Source organism: Scleropages formosus, chromosome 9 (assembly GCF_900964775.1).
Source record: "Scleropages formosus chromosome 9, fSclFor1.1, whole genome shotgun sequence".
Classification (NCBI taxonomy): Eukaryota; Metazoa; Chordata; class Actinopteri; order Osteoglossiformes; family Osteoglossidae; genus Scleropages; species Scleropages formosus.
Window position 1 is genome coordinate 20,737,560 of NC_041814.1, and position 23,461 is coordinate 20,761,020.

General features: G+C 40.7%; 1 protein-coding gene across 1 annotated transcript; it reads right to left on the minus strand.

Annotated features, from left to right (window-relative positions):
- Window positions 1–752: 752 nt before the first annotated feature.
- Window positions 753–22,201, minus strand: LOC108935315 (receptor activity-modifying protein 3-like). Its single transcript, XM_018753820.1, has 4 exons — window positions 21,848–22,201; window positions 10,499–10,528; window positions 10,206–10,347; window positions 753–1,252 (listed from the first exon to the last, which is right to left on the minus strand). Exons 1-4 carry the CDS (start codon window positions 21,897–21,899, stop codon window positions 997–999), a joined length of 480 nt encoding a protein of 159 aa, XP_018609336.1. The 5' UTR covers window positions 21,900–22,201; the 3' UTR covers window positions 753–996.
- Window positions 22,202–23,461: the final 1,260 nt, after the last annotated feature.

The following is a 23,461-nucleotide window of genomic DNA, read 5'->3' on the forward strand; positions in this document are numbered from 1 at the left end:
ATAAAGAAGTGACAATAGCTGCTTGAATAAGCTAAGGTGGACCATATACTTACAACTTCTAATATACAAAGAAACTTCTTACAAATTCATTGAAAATAATAACTCAGTGTTCACTTTGAATAACATTTGATGTGGTGACTATTTCTCAGAGCCTTCATTAACTCCTTAAATAGTACAGTACACAGTTTAATAACTGCTAAATAGTGTGTCACACCTTCAGTTTCATTATACTGCCCTAACAGATATCCTGCTTTTTCAGCATAAAGCAATAATCAGCATTAAAAATCACCAACACTTGGTCCTGCTGAGTCCTACTGCATGCAACTCCTCAGAAACACTGGTCATAACACCTTGCTGATGTTGTAACAATAATAGCGAGACTCTGGGACTGAGGATCTCTAAATTAGGTGAGTGCCGTTGCTGAAAAATTATGGAACATTTGGGCTGAAAACAAGGCTCGAGTCCTGTGAGATGATGACCTTACCGCACATATCACAGTCCAGTGCCAGCCTCTCTCTGATACTCTGTCTCTTTGGCAGTCATCTTGTTGAGTGTATTACATGGCACTTTCCAAGGTTCAGTCTCACGTCACGCAGCGATTACTGCCGATACCTTCTCTTTACGTTTATTCATTTAGCTGACGCTTTTCTCCGAGACAGCTTACAATTATTTACCCTTTTATACGGTCAGGTAATTTTACTGGAGAAGTTTAGGCCAAGTACCTTTCTCAAGGGTACTGTAACTGGCGGTGGGGTTTTAACCTGTGACCTTGGGGGCCAAAGGCAGTAGTTCTAACCACCACACTACCAGCTGCCTCTTTACATCTTGGCCTTTGGGTGCATTTGCACTGGGCTTCAGGAAGTCCTGCTGGGAGGGGCATCTGGGAGTTCTTACTCCATTTCGTCCGCTGAAAATGCATAGGGATGGTGGAGGAGCGCCTTGTCCTGGGGGTGGGGTAGAGGGATATATCCCTCTGCACGTTGTGAGCTCCACGTGTTAGGCCAAGATGTCACCTCGCCGGCTGTACCACGCCACCAAGATGGTCATGACCAAGGTGAGTAAGACAGGGGTGAGGATGAGGAGGGCCAGCATGTTGTCCGGCGGGTCCACCCACAGAATAGGCTCCACAGTGCAGTTCGAGAAGAAGAGCTTGTGCACACGAATTATGTAATTCTCCACAAGGGGATTGGGCCAGTAGCAGCCGATGTCTTCGGCACTCCACTCCGTGCAGTACGAGAAGACATTGTAATCCCTACGAGTGGAGAAAGGTGCGAGTGTTATCCTAACATAACAACATGGATGCTGAAGACATGCAGACCAGTTAGCTAAACATTTAACAGCTTTTCTTTAAGCAATGCAACCTTAAAATATATTGTTCACCTTTAAATTCTATTCCTTAAATTTTTTTTTTTTTTTTTACTGTTTTTTATTAAAATTTGTTAAATTCTTGCCTGATGTCCCTTGTCAATGACTGCAGACATTAATTCAGTTTTTATTTTGTTTAATTAAATTAAATTATGTTTGTTGCTGGGGCTGTGCAGAGTGCCGAGATATTTGTGCACATGTCTTTAATCTTGGTACTGAAACTGTGGTCAGCTAATTACTGAACAACTTATACACAACATCACAGAGGGATATTCAGATGCAGTGTTACATTATTTATTTTCTTGCAGTAATCTGATTTAATACATTCAGAAATTGGTATTTATTACAGAAATATACATCAATAATAAATCATTATGACCTAAAGAGATGTACGGCCTGACACAGGATTATGTACGACTCATATCAATAGGAGTTCACATTTTACTAACTACTGTATACTTTGATCATTTTTAATCAGCTTTACTGTCGAGCTGTTGCTGATCTACGACCTACTGAACCCTACATGTGAAATGTGATTTAGGGAAATCAGTATCGTAAAAGGGAACACTTCAGTGGATTTTGGTGCAGAGAAATTAAAAAAAGTACATAGTACTCAGTACTCACAGTACATACTACTTAGTGGAGTTATATAAAAATAGTGGGGGCAAAGAGCAGTGTGGGAACCAGCTGTCCTTGTTATGCCTCTGGGTCTATTCATGTTGAATATACTGTACAATGTACTGTACTGTATAATGTGACTACAATATGTACTATATACAAAACATGATACAATGAAGGTCATTTTCCTAATCAAGTTAAGAGAACCATCCCTAAAGGGCCCTAAACATTAGCACAGAATTTTCCTGAATAAGATAGGTTTCCATGTGAAAGTAAATGGGGTTTTCCCCTGTTTCATGACATTAACAAACAAGACAATGTGTTCTTTGTCAAGGCCAACCTGATTCTTCATTTGGAGCGTAACTATTGTCACCTCTCACACACAGAGGAATGACAACATACAACTGTGATAACTAATAGATAACACACTGTTCAATGAAGTTCACAACTAAGTTGCACATGAACTTTTGGTGAAATCTGAGGCGTGTTTCAAATATTTTACTCTGCTTTCAATCATTAGCCAGTGCTTTTGTTGCATAGTTGGCAGCACTACAGATATTTCAACACTTTGTCTCCAAAGAAATTTTTGAGTACTATATTACAAAAAACTTCTGTCATATTGCATATCCATTCATTGTATAATGCAGCAACTTTTCAGAGCATATTTATGAAAAATATCACTTTTCACTTTTTCATATGCATAGCCTCTGAACTTCACACTAACGGATTCTTGGTCTGTCACTGTCTCAACGGTGATTGAGAAATGATATATCCCAAGGACACAAGAAAGAGATCATTTGTCAGATGCACCTCTGAGGTCCCCGAAGAGGAAAGTTAGAGTGTATTGTAATTCTTGTAAATCTCTCCTCTAGAGAAGCGGAGCCTGCCATTTTTATGATGGAATGAGTCCCATGAAAAGCAAACAAATGAACTGTCGACTTCCCACGCAAAGCTCCTCCGCAAGGCAAGAAAAGATTGGAAATAAGTCGTCTAGAATGTTTATTAGGCATGTCTCTGTCTCAGCCAAATAAAAGCAAGCATCACAAAGGGGTGGTGAGAGTAACATAACCAGAAGAAGATCAGTGACTATGAGAAGGCCAGTGTTGAATTTTAGGAGAAAACGTTGATTATATTGTTAGTACAACAGAAAATGTTTATAAGCAAGGTCAGACATGCAGAAAAGAAGCAAGGGTAAAATACAAAAAAACACAGTGAGATACTTTAAAAGAATGTAAGACAGGAGTCATTTTAAGACACTCTGTAAGTCTCTCTATTGTAGTAAGGGTGGCACAGCGAGTAGTGCTGCTGTCTCACAGCGCCTGGGTGGTGTGAAAGGATGTGGGTTTGATCCCCACTCAGTCTGTGTGGAGTTTGCCTGTTCTCCCCGTGCCTGCATGGGTTTCTTCCAGGTGCTCTGGTTTCCTCCCACAGTCCAAAGACATGCTGTTCAGGTTCACCCATAGTGAGAGTGACAGTGTGTTCCACTAGTGTATGCATGAGTGACCCATTACAAGTCGTGTATCTAGCAGTGTAAATCACCTTAGTGAATAAGGTGTGTGGGCTGATAACACTACATAGAGTTCATTGGAAGTCGCTGTGGAGAAAAGCATCTGCTAAATAAATACATGTAGTGAGTAAAGCGCTGAGTCTTCAGAGAAGGCAGAAGGCCGAAAGACTGGTAGCACATGTGAGCTTGTGGGGATTAAAAGGAGAGAATGAATGATGCTGCTGCTTTTGCTTGTGGAGATGAGCTACAGAGCAAAAGCAGGTCAAGGTACTGAGGTGAACACATCAAGGACATTAGAGAACAGTAAGACACTGGGGGTGCTGAGGATCCAGGCCATGTAGGAATCAATATGTTAGGATGGAGGTCTTAAACAGAATCTGGAAGTGCTGGGGAACAAGTGAAGAGACCATAGAAGATCAGCGATGTGTATGGTGAGAAATGTTCTACACCAGATACACAGCAGCATTTGAATGAACTTGAGAGGGTGTGTGACAGATGCAGGGAGACCTATTGAAAGGGTATTGCAGTAATCCAGCCTGGACAATGAAATGGGTGGCATAAACAGTTAGGAAGAGGGTGAATGTTGTGAAGGACTGGGCCAGTGAAGCAATGTAATGATAAATAAATAACCATACTTTATTAACCCCAGTGGGGAAATTCACTCAGGAGGCCGCTGTGACGACGCCAAACACATGTCTTTGGACTGCTGGAAAAAGCCCACGCAAACACCACACACAGAGAAGGGACTGAACTCATTTTCTCTCACACTATCCAGATACTGCAAGAAGCAACACTACCTGCTGTGCCACCATGTACACCCATGAGCATATTTGAGTCACTTATTCAGTTAGCTGTTTTTTTTTCTGCAGCACAACATACACCATTAATTTACTTGCAATGACTTCTCATTTATAGAGCTGTTTAATTTTTACCGTATCAGTCCAGGAGAAGTACATTGCTCAAGGGCACTGCAGCAAGACATGCAATTTAAATCTGGGTCCTTTGAATGTAAGGCAGCATTTCTAGCCACTTCACCACCTACACAGCAAGGCATTAACTGACACCAAGATTTTGCTTTTAACAGAAGATGAGAGAAACGGTAAAATCTTAAATATGAAGTCTGTGGAACAATCATATTATTATTATTATTATTATTATTATTATTATTACAGTTAACTTTCCCACATCGCGATTTTTCTCAGGTTGGCAGCAAACAATAAAATGGGAATTTTGGGAGCTTTGCGGCCTTGTGCGGGAAGCCGCATAGCAGACGAAAAGTACAAGAAAACGTAAAAAAAAGTTTAGTAAGTCATGAATGCATAAAATATATGTATAATATTGATGTATTTTATCGTTTAATATCATAAATATAGAATATTTTTAAAGTTAAATTTTGTAAAAAGTTGGACTTCGGTTCATCTTGCCTCAGTCATGCATGTACAACATCTGCGTAGTGATCGTGTCCTACGTTTATCTTGCAAACTTCACAAACATTATTATTATTAAGGTAGGCTAGGATATGATATTAGGTATCTCTCGATTCCATGTAGGCTAGCATAGGTACAGTACAGTATTGTAGATTAATTACAAGTACACACACACACATTTTCTGAACCGCTTGTCCCATACGGGGTCACGGGGAACCGGAGCCTAACCTGGCAACACAGGGCGTAAGGCCGGAGGGGGAGGGGATACACCCAGGACGGGACGCCAGTCCGTCGCAAGGCACCCCAAGCAGGACTTGAACCCCAGACCCACTGGAGAGCAGGACCCGGTCCAACCCGCTGCGCCACCGCACCCCCCCTTTAATTACAAGTATTTTGACATAAATTCTATTTGTATTGTTTGTTGTGAAATTATTTCTCATATTTTTTCCTCATATTTTTACTGAACACTCACCTTAATATATGACCAAACACCCATCCCAAACAGCCTTAAAAATGTCCTAAAACTAGTCAAATCTCAAAAAATTTTCCCCCTAGCTGGAGGTCCACCAGCTTTGCTTTACTACTTTCGCATGCTCGCTTTGCTTGCCTAGGGGGGCTGAAAATTTTGCACGGTTTTGCCACATCACAGGGGGGCTGAGCTCTTAATCCCTGCAATGTGAGAGAGTCAACTGTAATATTATTATTCTTGTTGTTTTTGTTGTTGTTGTTGTTGTTCTTCTTCTTCTTCTTCTTCTTCTTCTTCTTCTTATTATTATTATTATTAATAATTGTATGGCCAAGATTTTTTATCCCAATAATTTTCAAATCATTTTCAGCCAGATACTTTACTGGGACTACTTAAGTTAAGTGGATACTGAAGGGTACAACAGTAACTGCTAGTGTAGGGCTCAACCAGTAAGTTTCAGGAACCTTCTGAGCTGTGATGCAGCCAAATTGCCTGGTGCGTTGAAGGGTGTGATATCATATCCCAGAACACCTGGGGCCTAATTTTTTTTAAAAAAAGTTTAGATTAGTAAACATTAGCATGCAATCATATCTCCAAAGGAAGCTGCAGGAGTCTGATGTTTGAAAGTATTTCAAAATTGAACATGCTGCAATGGGATAGTCCATACAGAAGGCCCAAAGTTAGCACACATGCAAAAATATTCCCCTCAATTTCAAACATAAATCTCAAAAGTTGGATGTGAATTTGAGCATAAGATCAAATTTAGAATTTAAATCTCTGCTATGTACAGTCATTGAGCAAATCAATAAAAAAAAGTTTCCCAACTATAACTAATCCAAATAAAACTGATCCACAGTGAGACTGGAAATTGTAGAGTATTATCTCACAGGGGAATGAAATGTACCACTGTGTAATAAAATCAATGTGCTGGCTAATTAAAATTCAATTTAATGCAATGTAAAAGTATTAAAGCAGTGTGCGTATGTATCAGTGCTTGAGAGAAATGTCTTTTTTTAATAGCAGTAAAAAGTGGGAGGCTTTTCCAGTCCACAGCAAGTAAGCAATAAATAAGTAAAATTCTAAAAAATATCTGCAAGAGTCATACATGTAAAAAATTATCCTATTATGATACAGTGCATGTAACCCTATGATGGACTGGGATCCTGTGCCGGGTGTACCCTGCATTGCGCCCTGTGCTTTTAGGACAGGCTCCAAGCCACTATGACTCTGCACCTTAAAGCAGTTATTAATAATGGAAGGATGATTAATATTCAATGGACAATACTTTTCAAATCCCACAGGAAAAATCCAAAGTTAGGAGTTAGAATGTGTTTCTCACATCTGCAGATTGGAGCAAAAAGTAATTGGAGGTAGGGAGGAGGTTCAATGAAAGTGTTGAGAACATCTTGGAAGCCTTCAGAACAACAGCAGGATAACTGATCACTACTGGCCTAAACATGAAACCAATGTCAGCCAGAAGCTGACTGCATGCTCAAGCAGCACTTGACTTTTTGCCTATTACTGAGAAGATTACGGAAGGCTGAGATGTTTAGATAGTACTAATATTTCCAGACAATGCTGAGAGTTTCATGTAATGTTGAGACGTTCAGAATTTCTGGATAGACTGATAATATAATAGATAATGCTAAGTTGCCTACAGACATTTGCAAGCAAGTCACTTTCACACAACCAACGAGGCAAACTAATTCACTAATTAGAATTATATTGTATTTTGGCTATCAGCTAAGTGGGCCACTTCTATAATTTAGAGTATATTAAGGTGCAATTGTAATTCAGAACCTGAATCCATTTGTTGATAGGAGCACAGAGCTGCTGTCTGGCTCTGGCTTGTCCAGACTTAGATTTTGGTTTATCTGTATTTAGTCATAAGGCATTCTCTTTGTGTTTATAAAAAAGGTGAAATCAGAATTCACAAATGGACATCAGGCTTCCCACACCATGCCTGACTATTCCCAAGCTGGACACACCCCTTTGTGCTGCATGACTTTTTCCAGCACAACAATGCTGATTCTTCAACGATAAGTTTCCTACAAGTTTTCCTGTTGCAATGACATATTTAGGCCATTCTGTTATTGCCCAGTTTTTTTTTCTGTTGAGTCAAATTTTCCAATGTTGATAGAATATAACGTTTTTTGGAAGAGTACTTTCCAGAACACTCTATTGGGACATGAATGTACAACTTTTTGTTCATCGTCTCAGAAGTAATTTAACCATTTAGCTATGTTGTAGTCTTTACACCATCCCCTCTCAGTAGCATAACTAAGTATGTGAGTCAATCCCACACCTGTCATGTATTAAGCTATAAAGTAATGGTGGCACTTCATAGTTGTATCTCATATATTAGGACTGCATATTGCTTGTTGAATGATGTGTAATTAATGTACTTATATGGTCATTTTTCTTGACCTAGCCTCAACCTTGAACATGGTTAACTACTCTCGTCTCTTAAGGATCTTGGCATCACTGCCATAGTATTGAACTGGCTGAAGTCTTACATTCCCAACTGGTCATTTTCTGTCTGCTGAAAAAAACTTAACTCTTTTTAAGTCCACAGGTATACCTCAAGGATCAGTGCTTGGACCTTTTCTCTGTATAAATTTGCTACCTGTGTGCCCTCATCACCTCTCTCGGCTTCTCCTATTGCTTTTACGCAAAGGACAGTCAGACTTATATCGCAGCTTTTTAACCTTTCACCTGTCAAAAAAGTTTAAATTTCCTTTCTCTTTGATATCTCTTCCTGGAAGTCAGAATTTCACTTGAAATCCATTCTCTCTAAATCTGTCATGGTTTGAGTACCTTCTGCAAATCTTTCCACCAGCCTCCTAATCAAAATGCCATAAGCTTTTCTCTCTCAACTTTTGTTAAGATTCTTAGTAGCACTGGATGACTCACTCAACTATAATCATCACGCTGCTTTACTGGCCAAGATGTGTCCCTTATTTTTGTACAACATTGGAAAAATCAGTCCCTTCTTCATGGATTATGCTACACATCTTATGTGTTTAGATCTTAATTGTTTCATGGCTGGATTATTGCAACTCCCTTCTGGTATGTCTTCTTCCATCTGTTACCCATCCTTTCCAGCTACTTCAAAATTATGTTTTTTATAGAGTTTAACGTTCTTTGTCGTTATACCTCACATGTTGGTAAAGTGTGAATGTGCTGTCTCTTGAGTTTTTTAATTAATGGTAAGTCACAACAACTCACACAGTGAAAAGATATTTATTAAAATGCTAGAATAAATAGGAGAAAAAGGGTACAGACACTATATACAATGTTCACAAATGCACTCCATGTATAACATATGCAATCTGCACCATCAATGTGCAACTGCACCACCATCTAATGAGATCAAAAGTGAACCCTTTAACTCCCTTCTCCTTCTGCATATAGAAGGTGGAGAGAAGTTACCTCAATAATACAGATATTATATAATAAATATTAATTTTGTTTTAACATGTTCAGATATTTTAATAATTTTACTCACGAGTATGATTTACATTTATGTTACAGTAAATGATTATTAAATTGGTTTATGATTCATTCAAACCAATTAATAAGCCAATTAATACCTGCTGCACTAGCAATGACTTTTTCCATTCAGCTCCAATTGAGCATGTGCACCAGGGAAACCAGCAATACACAAGGCCACTAAAAACCTTTCTTGGACCACTTAATTTGTGAGCCACACACAACTAAAGCATGCATTTTTATAAAGACCAGAGGTGAGCTGAGTGTTTGTATATAGTGTAACAATTTATCTATGATGTGATAGTAGCCAGGTAGATGTGGACACCTACTAATTTAGCTTGACTCTCTGGGGAAGAACGAGTGAAAACGAAGCTTGAATTTGTAAGAGAGACCTAACTGTAAAACTAACACTGTCACACTTGGTGTACAACACACAACTCTGCCCCATTCCCTCAGCTGGCCCCACATTAGAACCAGGGTCCAGTTTTAGACCCTCATCCTAACTTACAGGTAGCTTCACAGTTTGTCTCCTCACTGTCTCCAGTTTCTGATCTCTCCATACTGTCTTGGTGTTTCCACCACCATGCCTCTACCTGTCTTTCCTCTACATCTCCTCTAACCAAACACAAACTATAGGATCACTCACTCTCAGTGCAGAGATTCCGGCTGAACTTGGCAATCTAGAACTGTGAGACCAGTAATCCTGTTTTCATTATGTCCCTGTAATGTTTGAATATAGTAACTCCAAAATCAAAGAAAAATTAAAATATTACTGCAATGGTTATTTTACAAATGGAGGTAAAGAAGTAGTTTAGGCTATATTGTAATATCATTTGAGCACTGTGTGCCATGGTGGTGTTCTGTCCATAGGTGTGATGAGCCGTATCGAATTTGTCCATTCTCTCAGCCTGTTATTGACTTTGAAAGTGGAGGGGGCATTGAATTTGCATGGCAGAAGCTTATAAAGCTGAAAGGTTACGAACACTAATTACTCACTCTTGCTTAGTTGTGGGGGAAGCCCAAGGCTGAAAGGCTGAGTTTAATTCCCCTCTTTTAGGATTTCTTACAGTTGACTTTAGGGGTTTACATGGATCAGTCATCCACATGCTTTTCATAGGACAGAGTCAAAACTCCAGAGATGGAAAAACTGACGCAAACATTTTTATCTGGCCAAAAAAGAAGACACTCGTGCCCCAAAGTTAAAATTGCAGATGACCAAGTCCTTGTCCAAGAACCTTCATCCTCTACTTTCTTCTCATATAGACACTGAGAGTTGGATGCTTTAACATGTTCTCTTTTTAATATACCAGGGTGAGAAATGGCAGCTTACCTTATAAAGTGTGTTAAGTTACACCAGTTATGTGGGTCCACTTGCATCATGTCACGTTGAAACCGATCCCCGCATTTCTCAATCTCAATCAGCAGAGCTGTTTCATTGCACACTCTTGGCTTCAAATTGGCTTTGTCTATAGCTGCAAATTCACCAAGGAGCAGTGAAAATCAGTGTCAGACTTGAAAGGCATCTGTGAACATACTGCAAATACATATCAACAGTTAAATAGGTTTTGAGGAGGCTACACATTTATTTTAACTTATTAATTTAAGGTGTATTATGATTTTTACCTGACAATCCAGTTGTCACGAAGGTATTGACTGAAACACACACAAAAAAAAAAACACGTCTTTAAGAAAAATTACAAAGTTGTCCTTCACAAACAGTGTTTGTGTCTATACCCTTTCACAATTTTCTTTATGGAAAAGAAAGTCATGCAGAATGTTTTGTTTTCTGAAATAGTGAAGCCTGCAAAATCCAGCAAGCATACTGTACATCTATACTTAAATTTATGCTAAAACCCCAGGTTTCATTCATCTTACATGCTCTACAATAAATCCAGAAAAAACTGCCTAATACTTTTACATCCTTATAAAAAATATTTTGATATTTCATTCACATGACATTCATGCCATGAAAGGAAAGTAATGGAAGGATGCCAGAAACTAAAAAAAGAGGTTTTTATACTTATAAGCAAATCAAAACTCTGAACCAAAGGGAATCACACACACACTGAAGCCGCTTGTCCCGAGCAGGGTCACGGCAAGCTGGAGCCTAACCCGGCAACACAGGGTGTAAGGCTGGAGGGGGAGGGGACAACCCAGGATGGGACGCCAGTCCGTCGCAAGGCACCCCAAGCGGGACTTGAACCCCAGACCCACCAAGCCCGCTGCGCCACCGCACCCCCCACCAAAAGGAATGAACGTACAAAGTCTGAAATGTAAACACATTATGTGACAATAAAAACTGTTGACCCTGTAAATGTTTTCATCATCATCAAGTCCACCACCTTCACTTATGGAGCGTCTGCCAAATGTAAGAGATCTTACAGAAATGCAGGAAGTTCCAGAGAAACAGAAGACATCGAAGAGAAAAACAAGACATCATGACGAAGTACACGTAGAACAATGTGTGACGTGTGAGGGCAGCATGTAGTGTCGCCTTCTGCATAGGTTGTCTTTCCAAACCAGGAAGGACCGTTGTACAAATAACATCCTTTTCTCCAAGACTGCAGGTCATCCTCACGGAATTGGCCTTCCCACCTCTCTGGAGTGTCTGTTGAATATTTACGCTGCTCCCTGGCCCGTGTCTTCATGTAGAAAATGCTGTTATGAATAGCGACACCATCACTGGGAAATGAAGGGGCCCATTTGCGGAAGGGGAATTTTAGCATTTATCTTGGCCCTATGGGCCTGGGGAGTGTGGAGGAAACAAGTTGCATGAGGTGCTCAGCCTAGCCTGTTGCTGCCTGGTTCAACAGGGTGGAAATGAGGGATAGTGAACTTTCAGACAATTTTCTTTACTAAACTTCTGAAAGTATGTAGTCTTTCATTTGTTACTTTGGTGTGACCTGTCCTCCAACTCAGCTGGGAGGGAAGCATAGAGTATCAAATGAAATAACATACAGACTAATAAACAATATAAAGATGTCACACTCCAACAGACACTCAGTTACACACATTGGGGAATAACAAGTTATTTTGCTATAAGCTAAATATTGCAGCTTCCTGCATCAGGATATAAAGCGTTCAAAACAGGGGATCTGTGATGGCGCAAGGTGATAAGTTCCCTGAAAGAAGATGAGGCCGAAGGAAACTCTCAGTGTGATGACTGTCCCCAGTTCTTATCACGCCTGACCCGCGCGGATTTGTCGGCCTCCCCCCGAGATCACTGCTGGATCAGGGAGAGAACAGACATCAGGACATGGTGTTCCGTCATAGTCTCCTTAATGCATAAGGGAGGTCTGGGTCTCAAAGTAATAGAAGAAAAATGCTATATATCCTGGCCATCATTCCAGTGCTTTCTCTTCCCTTTGTGTTTTCCGAATGGTAAAATCTGAGACCAGTGATGATCAAACCAATTATAACAAAGTTAAACTTTTCTTCATATTAGCATTTAACTACTTTTTATAAAGAACGTAATTATTAAAAAATTAGCTAACACTTTAAATGTAGGCTGAAATAACTCTTGATCGTTTTGAAACTTTAATAGCCTTTTGGTTACTTTTTTGTGAGATGCTGAGGAATGATTTTATTTTTCAGTTTCTTGTGCTTCTTTAAAATGCTCGAGTGAATCACAGAATGTTCTTTAGGGATCTGTATGGGTCTAGATACACAAGGCCTGAGGCCTGGGAATTCTTTATCAGGACACTAGTGCTCTGCGATTCATCTCCAAGATAATTCATTGTGCAGTATTCCAACACCGATAGCTAAATCAAGTGCGTACACCAGTAAGACTGGAGCGGTATCAACAAGATCAAGAGCTTTGAATGAATGACGTCCATTATAGATTAGGGGGTAATGCACAACAAAGCTCATTTCATCTTTGAGCATATTACCACTTGTGTAATTTACGTGACCTAGATGGTTATATGAGTTGGTTGTAATAAGAACATTGACATCACTCTGCCAGTTTATGACAGATTAATGTCAGGCATTACCAAAGGTGTGAAACTTGAGTCGGACTCTGCTGTCCGCTGGTTTTTTTTGCTTTAGCTTATGTGATCCAATTTGCAGTTGTCTGCACCGTTTGCCCCAATGCATTGCCCCTCCCCAAAATGCATAATTGAAATGAGCGCCACTAAAAAAATAGCACCGAATGTTTATTTTATATTATTTTTTCCTCTCAATCACGGTGAAAGCTAATTATGTAGACTAATTGATGGTAGCAGCTGGAGCAAAAAACTGCATGGCTCTCCATAAATTCCAATGAGTATGTGATCCTTTTCTGTCACAAGTGTCTTTGGCGGAGTCGTTTAGTCAGAACCGAGCATAATCAACATGTACTTGAGTGTCTCGCATCAGAGACAGATCTTGCCAGTGTTTATAGGAAACCAGTAGGTAGGGTCAGAAATACCTTGTTCCTTTGCGGGCAGTCGGTGCTGTTTAAAATTCACCATCAGCCAGGGCTTACTGTTGACAGGACAATTTGAACAACGCGTTAATTTGATGGGAGTGTTTTACTGCACTCTCAGTTTTCACGGCAAATTCGCATGGCATCTGTTTGTGGATTTAAAGTCCAATGAAAGTCTGAAATGTAAATAGGCCTGACCTTGTCTCTTTCGTGCTGAAGCGCCTGCTGTGGGTCTGACAGCAGCCCAGCAGTATGAATATTCATAGCAGAGAAGAACAGCTCATTATGCAAAATCAGCCTGTACTCATCATACAGCAGTTACCTACTGTTCCCCACTTTGTGAAAGTTCTTTAGTTCTTTACTTCTTTAGTTCTTTAAATTAGCTTCAGTTACACAGGACTGGGGATGTTCAAAAAATTAAAATGCAATTAGGATATTGCTTTGAAAAGGGTTGCAGATATGTGTACTGGTGCAAAAAGCTATGCAGGAAACCCACATTTTACTGTTAATTTTAGTGGTTGAAGTTTTTGATAACAACAACTCATGTACCAGGCTTCAGTGTTTCTCTTGTTCCACTAGTCATTTTCACCTGTAAACCATAGTTACTAGTTGACTAACAAAAGAAACGCTCTATCGACAAGGAAGTGTTTCATTCATTTTCACTGAGGAACATAAGGCATGATAATAATTCCAGGTTTATTTCTTTAAAATCACAGTAGTGAGAATTTTTTTTTCATTCTTAAAACTACTCTGATGACTTACTACTGTGGATTCTGAATAAGTAGCAAATCCTGCTACAAACCTCTCCATAAATATATAGGACAGATGAATTGAAATTTGGGCCAAGCCCTTCTGAAAGGGGAATGGATGACAGAAAGGCAGATATTCTTAATTATTTCTTAAATTGCTTATTTCAATACAAGAAAAATACCGTTTTTTAACTTATGCATTCTCTTTGCATGTCTTACATTATTATTTTGTAACGCAAATGTATGCCCTCACTGTTAATGGGACTAAAACAACAGTTATGATTTGTAGTTGTAAAGACCATCCCCTTAATAGATGCAGTCACAAACTGTTGTCCTGTCACTCCCCATAGACAAAATTGTGTGAAATGAGAGTGAGGAACAACACTAATAGGTACAAAGAAATGCAGCATGCATGTGGAGAATACCCTACTGTGCCTAAAAATGGTTTATGCTATACTGATTGAATAGCCCATGGCCATGGCAAGAAAATGCATTATTAACCACTAGAGGCTCTATGTCTTAAGACAGGCAGTCTGGGCTACCAAATATTTCTCCATTATTCAAGTCCGTTGTCTGTGGCCCTAACACCACTCATTTAAGAGTCATGGCAATGTGCTATTAACCCAGCTACAGTGCCTCGCTATGCTCGCGTATCTTTTTCATATTCAAAATCGCATTGAGCAGACAATCAATGAGCCATGACGGTCCTGTTTTGGCGAATGCATTTGTTGTGTGCTACCGAACACTTTTTTTCTTTCTTTGATGGAAACGTTATTTTCTTATTTTTGACAGACTTATATTTCTGCTGCCTGTCAAACGTGCATCAGTTATTCCTTGCTTGTTTCATTGCACTGCACTCTTAAATCCACCTAGTCCGGTACTACGTATTACAGTAAGAAGGTATAATTGATAGATTGTGGGAGGAAATCCATGTGTATACAGGAGAACTCTGAATCTATGCTCATTCACAGAATCCAGGCCCTGTGAGACACCGGCTCTTGCCACTGTGCCACCACCACCTCCGTTTAGAAATTCAGCTGAACTCAGCTCTGCTCAGTGCAGTTCAGTTAAATTCAATTTGTTTTTATAGAGTGCCCTTCTCACTAAATTGACACAGAGCACTGTACAAGGATTCTGAAAAAGAGAAAAATTGCGCTTACAACAGTTACAGTTACCAACAGTAAGCCAGTTGACTGCAGAGGAGAGGAAAACTAAAAAATCTCCCCAGTTTCACCCAAAAAAAGAAGAAAAATAAACCTCTGAGGATACCAACGGTTAGCCACCCCTCCTGGGCATTTTATTGTGGTGACAGGGGACCTGTATAGATTTGTGTAATGCTAATACAAATAAAAAACAAAGAAACAAACAAAGAAAGCAGTATGTCGTATGCTCTTGAAGCAAAACTTTATTGTCCAGGCTAAGGTTGCCTGAGTTAGGGTTAGGTCATGTCATACTGTCTTCAAAAGTATCTCACTAGTTAAAGGACAGCAATGCTCCAAGCGACTGCCTCTCTCTGTACTCCTCTTTCCTTCTCCTCTGAAATTTGAGGCTAGCTATACACAGGAAACTCTGGCATCAAGCGTTACATTCAGCGACATAAAAATTTGCCTTTCATGAAGTGCAGTAGAAGAGTAAAATTAATAGCAATTAATAATAATATTCTAAAAGGATTATGTATTTTTCTTTTTTCCAATACAAACAACAACCATGAAGCCACTGTGCCAATTCCCAACACGCACTTCACAAATGGCGAGGTATTATTCTCCCTGCTATGTATGTAAAGAACTAATATTGCCATCATGCCGTCTTTGCCACTCATCACAGCAATTATGCAGCCGTTTTACTACCTATATGCTTCTTCTCTAAACTGACACCAAACAGTTTACTGTCCCTATGTCCCAATATGTCCACATACATATGGACATGTTTGTGAAAGCTACCCTACCCACTACCTGAGCCCCGCTTACAGAAACAGTTCCAGATAGGCTCTTTTTCCTAATGGTAAGAGCAGCTTCTGCCCCAAAAACTCCAACAGGCAAATTCTGGTTAACCAGTTTATTTTATTCAGCCACGAGCCCACAAATGTGTCACAACTGCTCACAGATGAGTGAGAAGGAACAAATTGCAAAATCTGGAAAGCTTATGTTGAAAAGCCAGTGCTTTGTAAGATCTGCCATATTTGGCAAAAAAAACACCGTTCACACCTGTATAAAAGTCATTAATGGATTTTTAGCTCATTATTGCTGTCTGGCAATAAAAGAAAGGCATGGAAGAAAACCATCAACAACCACCATATTGGAGAAGTGATCTGAATCGAAGGAATGGATCCCTGGCGAGTCTCAAACGCTCTCAATCACTCTGAATAGACCACTTTATCTATTGACTTAACTCTTGCATTCAAAGATATTATTGAGAAATTTTAAAACATTTTTAATGTCAAACTATCCAGGGCTTGGAATAACTAGGAATGTATTTCACTTTTATGGCTTAAGGGCAGCAGTGGGGGTGCAAATTTCATGATGTGCGCTGTTCTTACTGACACTTAGACTAGACACTTGCTATTGTGCAAGCAGGATTTCCAAAGCAGGCAACACTGCTGAACATTTTCAGTTGTTACTGTACTGAACTTAGTGTTGTGAAATCACAGTGTAACATAAAATAACCTGAGGGAAGGAAATGGAGGAAGAGAATTTCCAGCTTTTCGTGGAAATGGAGACATTACATTTCATGTTTTGTTCTACACCTCCACGGAGACTGGTTTCCACATGGATCCGCACATCAGTGTTTTCTGCATTAAGACCAGGATAAACTCTGAACTCCAGTTTTGCCTTATTTTTTGGATCCCTGAAACCCTTTTATTACTTTATATTAGATCCAATAGTCCAGGCAATGCTTAAATAAAGTCATTATACCAAATTCTGATTTTTCTCTCTCTTTAATCAAGGGACAAATAGAATGCTGCATTTGCCAAACTTCTGACTATATTAAAAAACGTTTTTACTGATCAAAGCTATAAACTAATCAAACATCCAAAGAGAAAAACGGAAATCAAATGACATGGCATTAATTACAGATTACATTGGAGGAACTACCTTAAATTAAGTCAGATTTTACCTAAAATAAACTTCCTCCTGTTTTGGATGAGCTAAAACATTGTCTTTTGACCTGACTTTTAATAAAAAGCTGCTTCTAAAAATATCCTCAATAACATGCTTGTAAATAAAAATCTCCATCTTTACCCTGATGATTTAGTTTTGAATTTATGGAGTTTATTTCCATTGTTCTTTTTATAAAATTATCCGTTTGCCAACAGGCCATCCATTTTCTGTAGCCCTTGACATGGGAACGGATGAGTACAGTAGCCTTGTGTTTGACCCGCTGACAATAAAAGTATGTTGTGACAAGAAATTGAAATGAAACAGTTCTTCCACATCCTGAACATCTCAAATTGCTCTCCATTCCACATCACCGCTGGGATGGAGAATAAAGGCACCACCAAGAACAGCCTAAAGATTTGGTCACTATGGACTTGCAAAGCGCTCCAATTGACCAGGGCAGCCAGTGGTGTGTGAAGACTCTTTAAAAATTTTGACTAAATATAAATGTGGCTCAGAAGATGGGGACCATGTTCACTTAGTCTTTGGTTAAGAAAAATAATCACAGTGCATGGAGCGTGGGGTGCTTACTGAATAAGGCCATAGTGAACGAGAGTCAAGGGTCATTCTGCTATTGCAGCATTTGCAGCAAAAAATGCTACTGAGAAAACTTCATGACCCATCACAAGAGCTGCCTTTAGTGGGAAACCTGTAGAAGTGAAGGTCTTCTAAACAGCTATTTTAAACTGTCACTGAACATTTGAAATAACTGTAAAGTATGACAAAGGGAGTTCTGGGAATAGAGACTCGGGGTGGAAAAAAATGTAAATAAAGGATGTAGTAACTGTACATTCGGTGTATAAAATCTATTGCTCTTCATTAGCTCACCATTTATAAAGGGGCTTCTGACGATCAAACCTCTCACCACACGAGTATCCATTTTATATTTAACTAGCCCCCATGGAATCTCTTTTCAACAAAACTGTGCAGATTTTTACTAAGAAACAGATAAGACACCAATGAAAGCGCAAAAAATCTGCAGCAGACAATCTAATCCACCTGTAACCTAACTGACATCACACTCATGCTTTAATGATGCTCCCCTCACATGTACCTCCCTGTAGTCCATTTAAACATCTCAGACAGTAAAATAAGAGGAGCTGGTAGTGTACTTTGCTCTTGGAGCTCTACGGGTGATTTGATAAGGAGTCTAAACCTGGACATGGAGGAAGAGGCTGCAGGAGTGATGAGTGTAAAGACGACGCTTGCCGCAGTTGTCAGACAAAGGCAGGAAAAGCGTCCTGCTGGGTGGCCATTCCAAAGGGACGTGTTTAAATATGGCTGCTGGGGAAGCAGAAGCTGAATTAAACAACACGACATGAATCGCCAGTTCGCTGTGGGGTTTTCCTACGGAAAAGGCCCAGAAAGCCTTTTCTCACGTCCTAATATTCATATGGAGTGGTTTAAAAATACACATGGAGTCCCTGTAAAACTGCAGAATAAATTAGATTGAAGACCTGATGTTGCCTTCATTCTATGAGGAGACAAGATTCTTCTGCATTCTTAAATGCTGTATAATTGAGACAAATCTCAAGTCGTACTCTTTTCTTCCTCCCTTGTTTCGAAGCGAAGTCCTTGACCACACTTCAGGGAAGCTGGGAAACATCTGGCTGGTGACAGCATACACATCTGGGAAATCCTCCTTCCGTGTCTAATAGAGGGGCAGTGGCGACAGCGGATGTGGTCATTCCCACAGCCGCTCGCTGCTCAGCATTGACCGAACAGCCCGTTATGGGGAGACCCTTCAGAAGACCCCCAGGGTCTGGTCATACCTGCAGCTGGAAATGAGCCCCCTAATTGAAAATGATTGAACCAATGAGCACAGAAGTTCCACGCTCAGAACACAACTCCAAATGTGCGTGAACTTAAACCTCAAAGGTAGGACAGGGATGCTGTTTTTTCAGTCTATGGGCAATAAGTGCTGAAGTGCTCATTTCCAGTCTCAAAATAGCAAAGAAACTAGGACAGGACAGGACAGGACAGGACACGGATCATTGCAGGGAAATTCACTCATAGCAGCTCAACGTGACACGTAACACGTTCTCCAATTCTTTGTCTCTAAAGAGAAACACAACATTTTTGCTGTGCACAAGGATATGAGAGTGGCCTGTTTTGTTGTTGTTTGTTTATTCCAAATACTCAGACAGTGTGGTTCATATTTCTGTGAACAGCCTTATGAAGTACAGGGGCTACTTCCTATATCTGGCCCTCTTCGGTGTAATTCAGACTGAACACTTAAATAGTTTTCTTGGAGATTAAAATTTTTTTACATGTGTCGAGGTCTATTTTCTCGGTAATTTTGATGAAAAGTAGAAATGCAAAAGAACATAAATATATTTGAGCTTCTGACAAACTCCAGCGAAATGACTTGAGGCGCAACATGAGCGATGTAGAGTAAACTGAGAAACTCGTCAGAAAATGTAACTTAAGGTTCTTTCAGTTTTTGGCAATATGCAGTATAACCAAACAACAGAATATGCATTGTACACTAAACACACGTAATAACTGAAAATGTATAATTATAATTACTCATGACCTTTCAGATCAGCCTCTTATTAAAGTCTGAGAGAAATGTCAATGTGGGGTATTAAAATGGGTGAGTGCATAAAATCTGTAGCTCTTAGTGTGATTGTACTGTAATCCAGTTTTTTCCTCTAGACATATTTTCAGAACTCAGATACACGTAGCTCTCTTGTTAGCACGAAGGGCGGGAGAGGGAAACTTTTCAGTTCCCTTTTACACACACGGCTGTTTCCTCCTCGATGCCTTTGCAGCCACCGCTGCTCACACGCTCAGAAGTCAAGTTTCGGGACATTTATGATTTATTACTAATCCAAAGGGGACGTGGCAAGATTCCCGCCTTTATTTTTCGACATCTTCCTTACAACAATCGTTTCTGAGGTGAACGAAGCGAAATCCATCATGGCCTCGCAAATGGTCACGGAGTTTTAACCAGATGCAGACCCCCCCCCCTCGCCCCTCACGCCCCCGTCGTCGTCGTCTTCGTCGTCGTCCCCACCAAACCCCGCCCAGTTCGCGAGTACCGCGCGCGACACCAACGCGCCTCGACGTTTCCGCGCCGGCGCGCGCACACGCAGCCTCGCGCTCCTGCGCTGCCCCCTTGCTGCGGCTGCGGGGAAGCGAGCGCGGACCCTCTGTCCATTGAGCGCCCTTAAGGCGACCGCCGGGTCTCCGGGAAAGAACAGGATGGGCCACCCAGAGCCATGTTGGCAATGCGAAGGGGTCGCAAAAGGGTTACGCTCCAACAGCTACGGTCCAGCAGTCGACGGGGCTCCTTCGCAACGAGCCGCTCGATCATTTCGGCCGGGGATTAATTAATGGTGCTTTTTCTTTTGTAGGGGCACAGCAGTTCAGCGTGCTTAGTGTGCATGAAAAATATATTGACAGTTAAAGTTTAATTAAACCTTTTTTTTAAAGATTTATTCTGTTTTGAAGGGCAGCAAGCCAGGTCAAAATCTGAGAGACTATTTTTGAACTAAGGTAGATAGATCATTATCGTCAGTGAGTGTGTGCGTGTGTGTGTGTATTCTAATGAGACACACAGCCCTTCTGACAATCATGCACAAGCTGCGTGATGAACAAAGTATTTCTATATGGTATTAGGTTAGTAATCATAAACACTTAATTTTATTTTCCACGCGACACGTTGCGGGCAACTCTCAGATTGCGGAGCCCTCGCAGTACAGCGTACTGTCAGCATCTCCTGGATGCACCAGGAAGGATTAATTCCCACAAGAAATGCTTACCGATGCAAGGAGTTGAAGGACGTGGGTTTATCTTAAAATCTAAAAATGAGTCATTAAGGGCATTAACCATCTTTCCCATGACCTTGCTTGCCTGTACCTAGGTAATATCACAGATAATCAGCAAATGCCAAATGGTCACATTTTAGTTTCCCCCTTCTCATAAAATACTGAATGCCTTCATCTCCCAAAGGTGTACTTTTTGTGTAGTAATATTTAACCATTAACAACTACTTGATATGGAAAATGTGCAATAATAATAATAATAATAATACACACACACATTTTCTGAACCTCTTGTCCCAGACGGGGTCGCGGGGAACCGGAACCTACCCGGCAACACAGGGCGTAGGGCTGGAGGGGGAGGGGACACACCCAGGACGGGACGCCAGTCCGCCGCAAGGCACCCCAAGCGGGACTCGAACCCCAGACCCACCAGAGAGCAGGACCCGGTCCAACCCACCGCGCCCCCCTATAATAATAATAATAATAATAATAATGATGATGATGATGATGATGATGATGTAAACGTATGATTTGGACTTCACCAGTCTTTAATGGAGACTGAGAGGGGAAAAGCTGGACTCCACTTATCTTCCGGCAAAATAGTGGGTATCACCCTCGGTATCACTATAACACTATTTCTGTTATTATGCGAATGTGAAAATCACAATAACGTAGGTCACGTTATTATAATCACAGTCTTGAAGGTACCGCGTGTCCTCAGCATAAGCATCCCGTTTTTTTTCTTTTCCTGTGACATTTCTAAGTGGTGCTTCTGAAATGATGAGAATTTTAGCGCGAGACCAAGCAAGCGGCTGCAGGACATCGGCTCGCCGTGTGCTCGAGATGCGCCGCGCGCACTCTCGCGAACGAAAAGGTGACGGAACGGGACTCACCTATGAGCGCGGTGACGGACAGTCGGAGCGCGCGCAGCGCATTAGTGTCCATGCCGGTGGGCTGAACGGGGGCGGTCAGTGCGGGGCTCCGATCCTGGCTCTGCTCGGCGACGCCTGGGCTCCCGCGCTCAACATGGTCCGCTCCACGTGCTCGCCAGCAAGAGCGGCACAACAAGTCAGGGGCGCACCTCTGCACCTCTGCGCATATTCCCGCCTGGGGGTTCGTCGCGCGTAGAGCTCTACCCGGAGTGTGTCCACATGTCAGCGTGTGCGGAGCTCTCGCGTGAAGGAAGGAGGAGCGTCCGCCGGGTTCGAGTCCCCAGCCCGTGCGTGCGTAGCAGCATAGGGAGGGACGGGACAGACACTCCTACTGCTGCCACCCTCTACCTCTCTTTGTATTTCACTCTCTGGTCTGGTGTGTCACTGTGTGTGTGTGCGCAGTGGAGAGAGACCAATATTAAACTTACATTATGTGATACAATAATAATGCCGCTAGCTGGGAGATTACTATTGTGTTCACTTTTATTATTATTATCCATTCACTCATTCATTTTCAATAAGTGATTGTCCTGGTCAGGGTCACGGTGGTCCGGAACCTATCCCAATGTAGCGAGACACTGTCACACACCCATTCACACTACGGGCAACTCAGCGCCGCCAGTTCAGCTGTGTTTGGACTGTGAGAGGAAACCCAGGCATTTTTATTGTAGCGTTCCCCCACGGAGTTACTGGAAACAGAATTAGGAGACAAGGTTCTAGCAAAATCCTCCTTGTCGACCACGTACATATTGCTGTTTTTTTTTTTTTAAACTTTATTTAATGAAGTTATTAATACAATACACAACCAAAAACAAACATCAACAAATTAGCAACCAAACAAATACAAAATCACATTTTCTACAATTGGTCAACAAAGCTTACTAAGAATTCATTACATAAAATGCATTGTCAAGACAATAACAAGCCACACTTTTGACATAAACCCCAAATAATACAAATCAGTCCCTGAAGATACCCATGTTCCCCCATGTCACTCTAAGCCCACCTAAACCACACAACGGTTAGGAGGTCACCCTTTGAACCCCCCCAGAATTCCCTTGTGGCAAATTAAGCATAAGCAACATTACAGCCAATCAGCGAATAACACAGGACTATGTACAGGGATAGATACTAACGCCAACTATTTGCATTAATCTATATCGGTCCCCCTCAGCACTGTTACATTATTCTTCTTCTTCTTCTTATTATTCCTGCATGTTTCTGTCACGAACATTGTTAGTAATAGAGAACTCCTACACAAAAGTTCACACTTCTTCCAAAACACAGCTAATTTCACCAATTCCACATAATTGTCAGAGTCCTTTTAACTTACAAATATACTTTTATACTTTTATACCTGCCTTAGGTGGGAGAAATCTCATTATTTCTTTAGTTTTGTTTGGTTCTTGATTTTTTTCATACTGTAAGGTAGCACAGTTATATTCCCTGTACAGTGACAGTTTTCAAATTATAATATTAAAGATTATATATGTTAAATTATCTTAATAATTTTATATTACAAATTATTTGGCTGTTCTGCCCATGACTTGACCCTAATTTTCTCTATTTTACCTT

What these genes read in the sequence shown, in the direction of transcription:
- LOC108935315 (XM_018753820.1), bottom strand. Translation starts at nt 21,899, where the DNA reads ATGGACACTAATGCGCTGCGCGCGCTCCGACTGTCCGTCACCGCGCTC. An exon ending in CGTGACAACTGGATTGTCAG is followed by an intron (nt 10,348 to 10,498) that starts GTAAAAATCATA and finishes GTGAATTTGCAG; the next exon opens with CTATAGACAAAGCCAATTTG. An exon ending in AACTTAACACACTTTATAAG is followed by an intron (nt 1,253 to 10,205) that starts GTAAGCTGCCAT and finishes CTCCACTCGTAG; the next exon opens with GGATTACAATGTCTTCTCGT.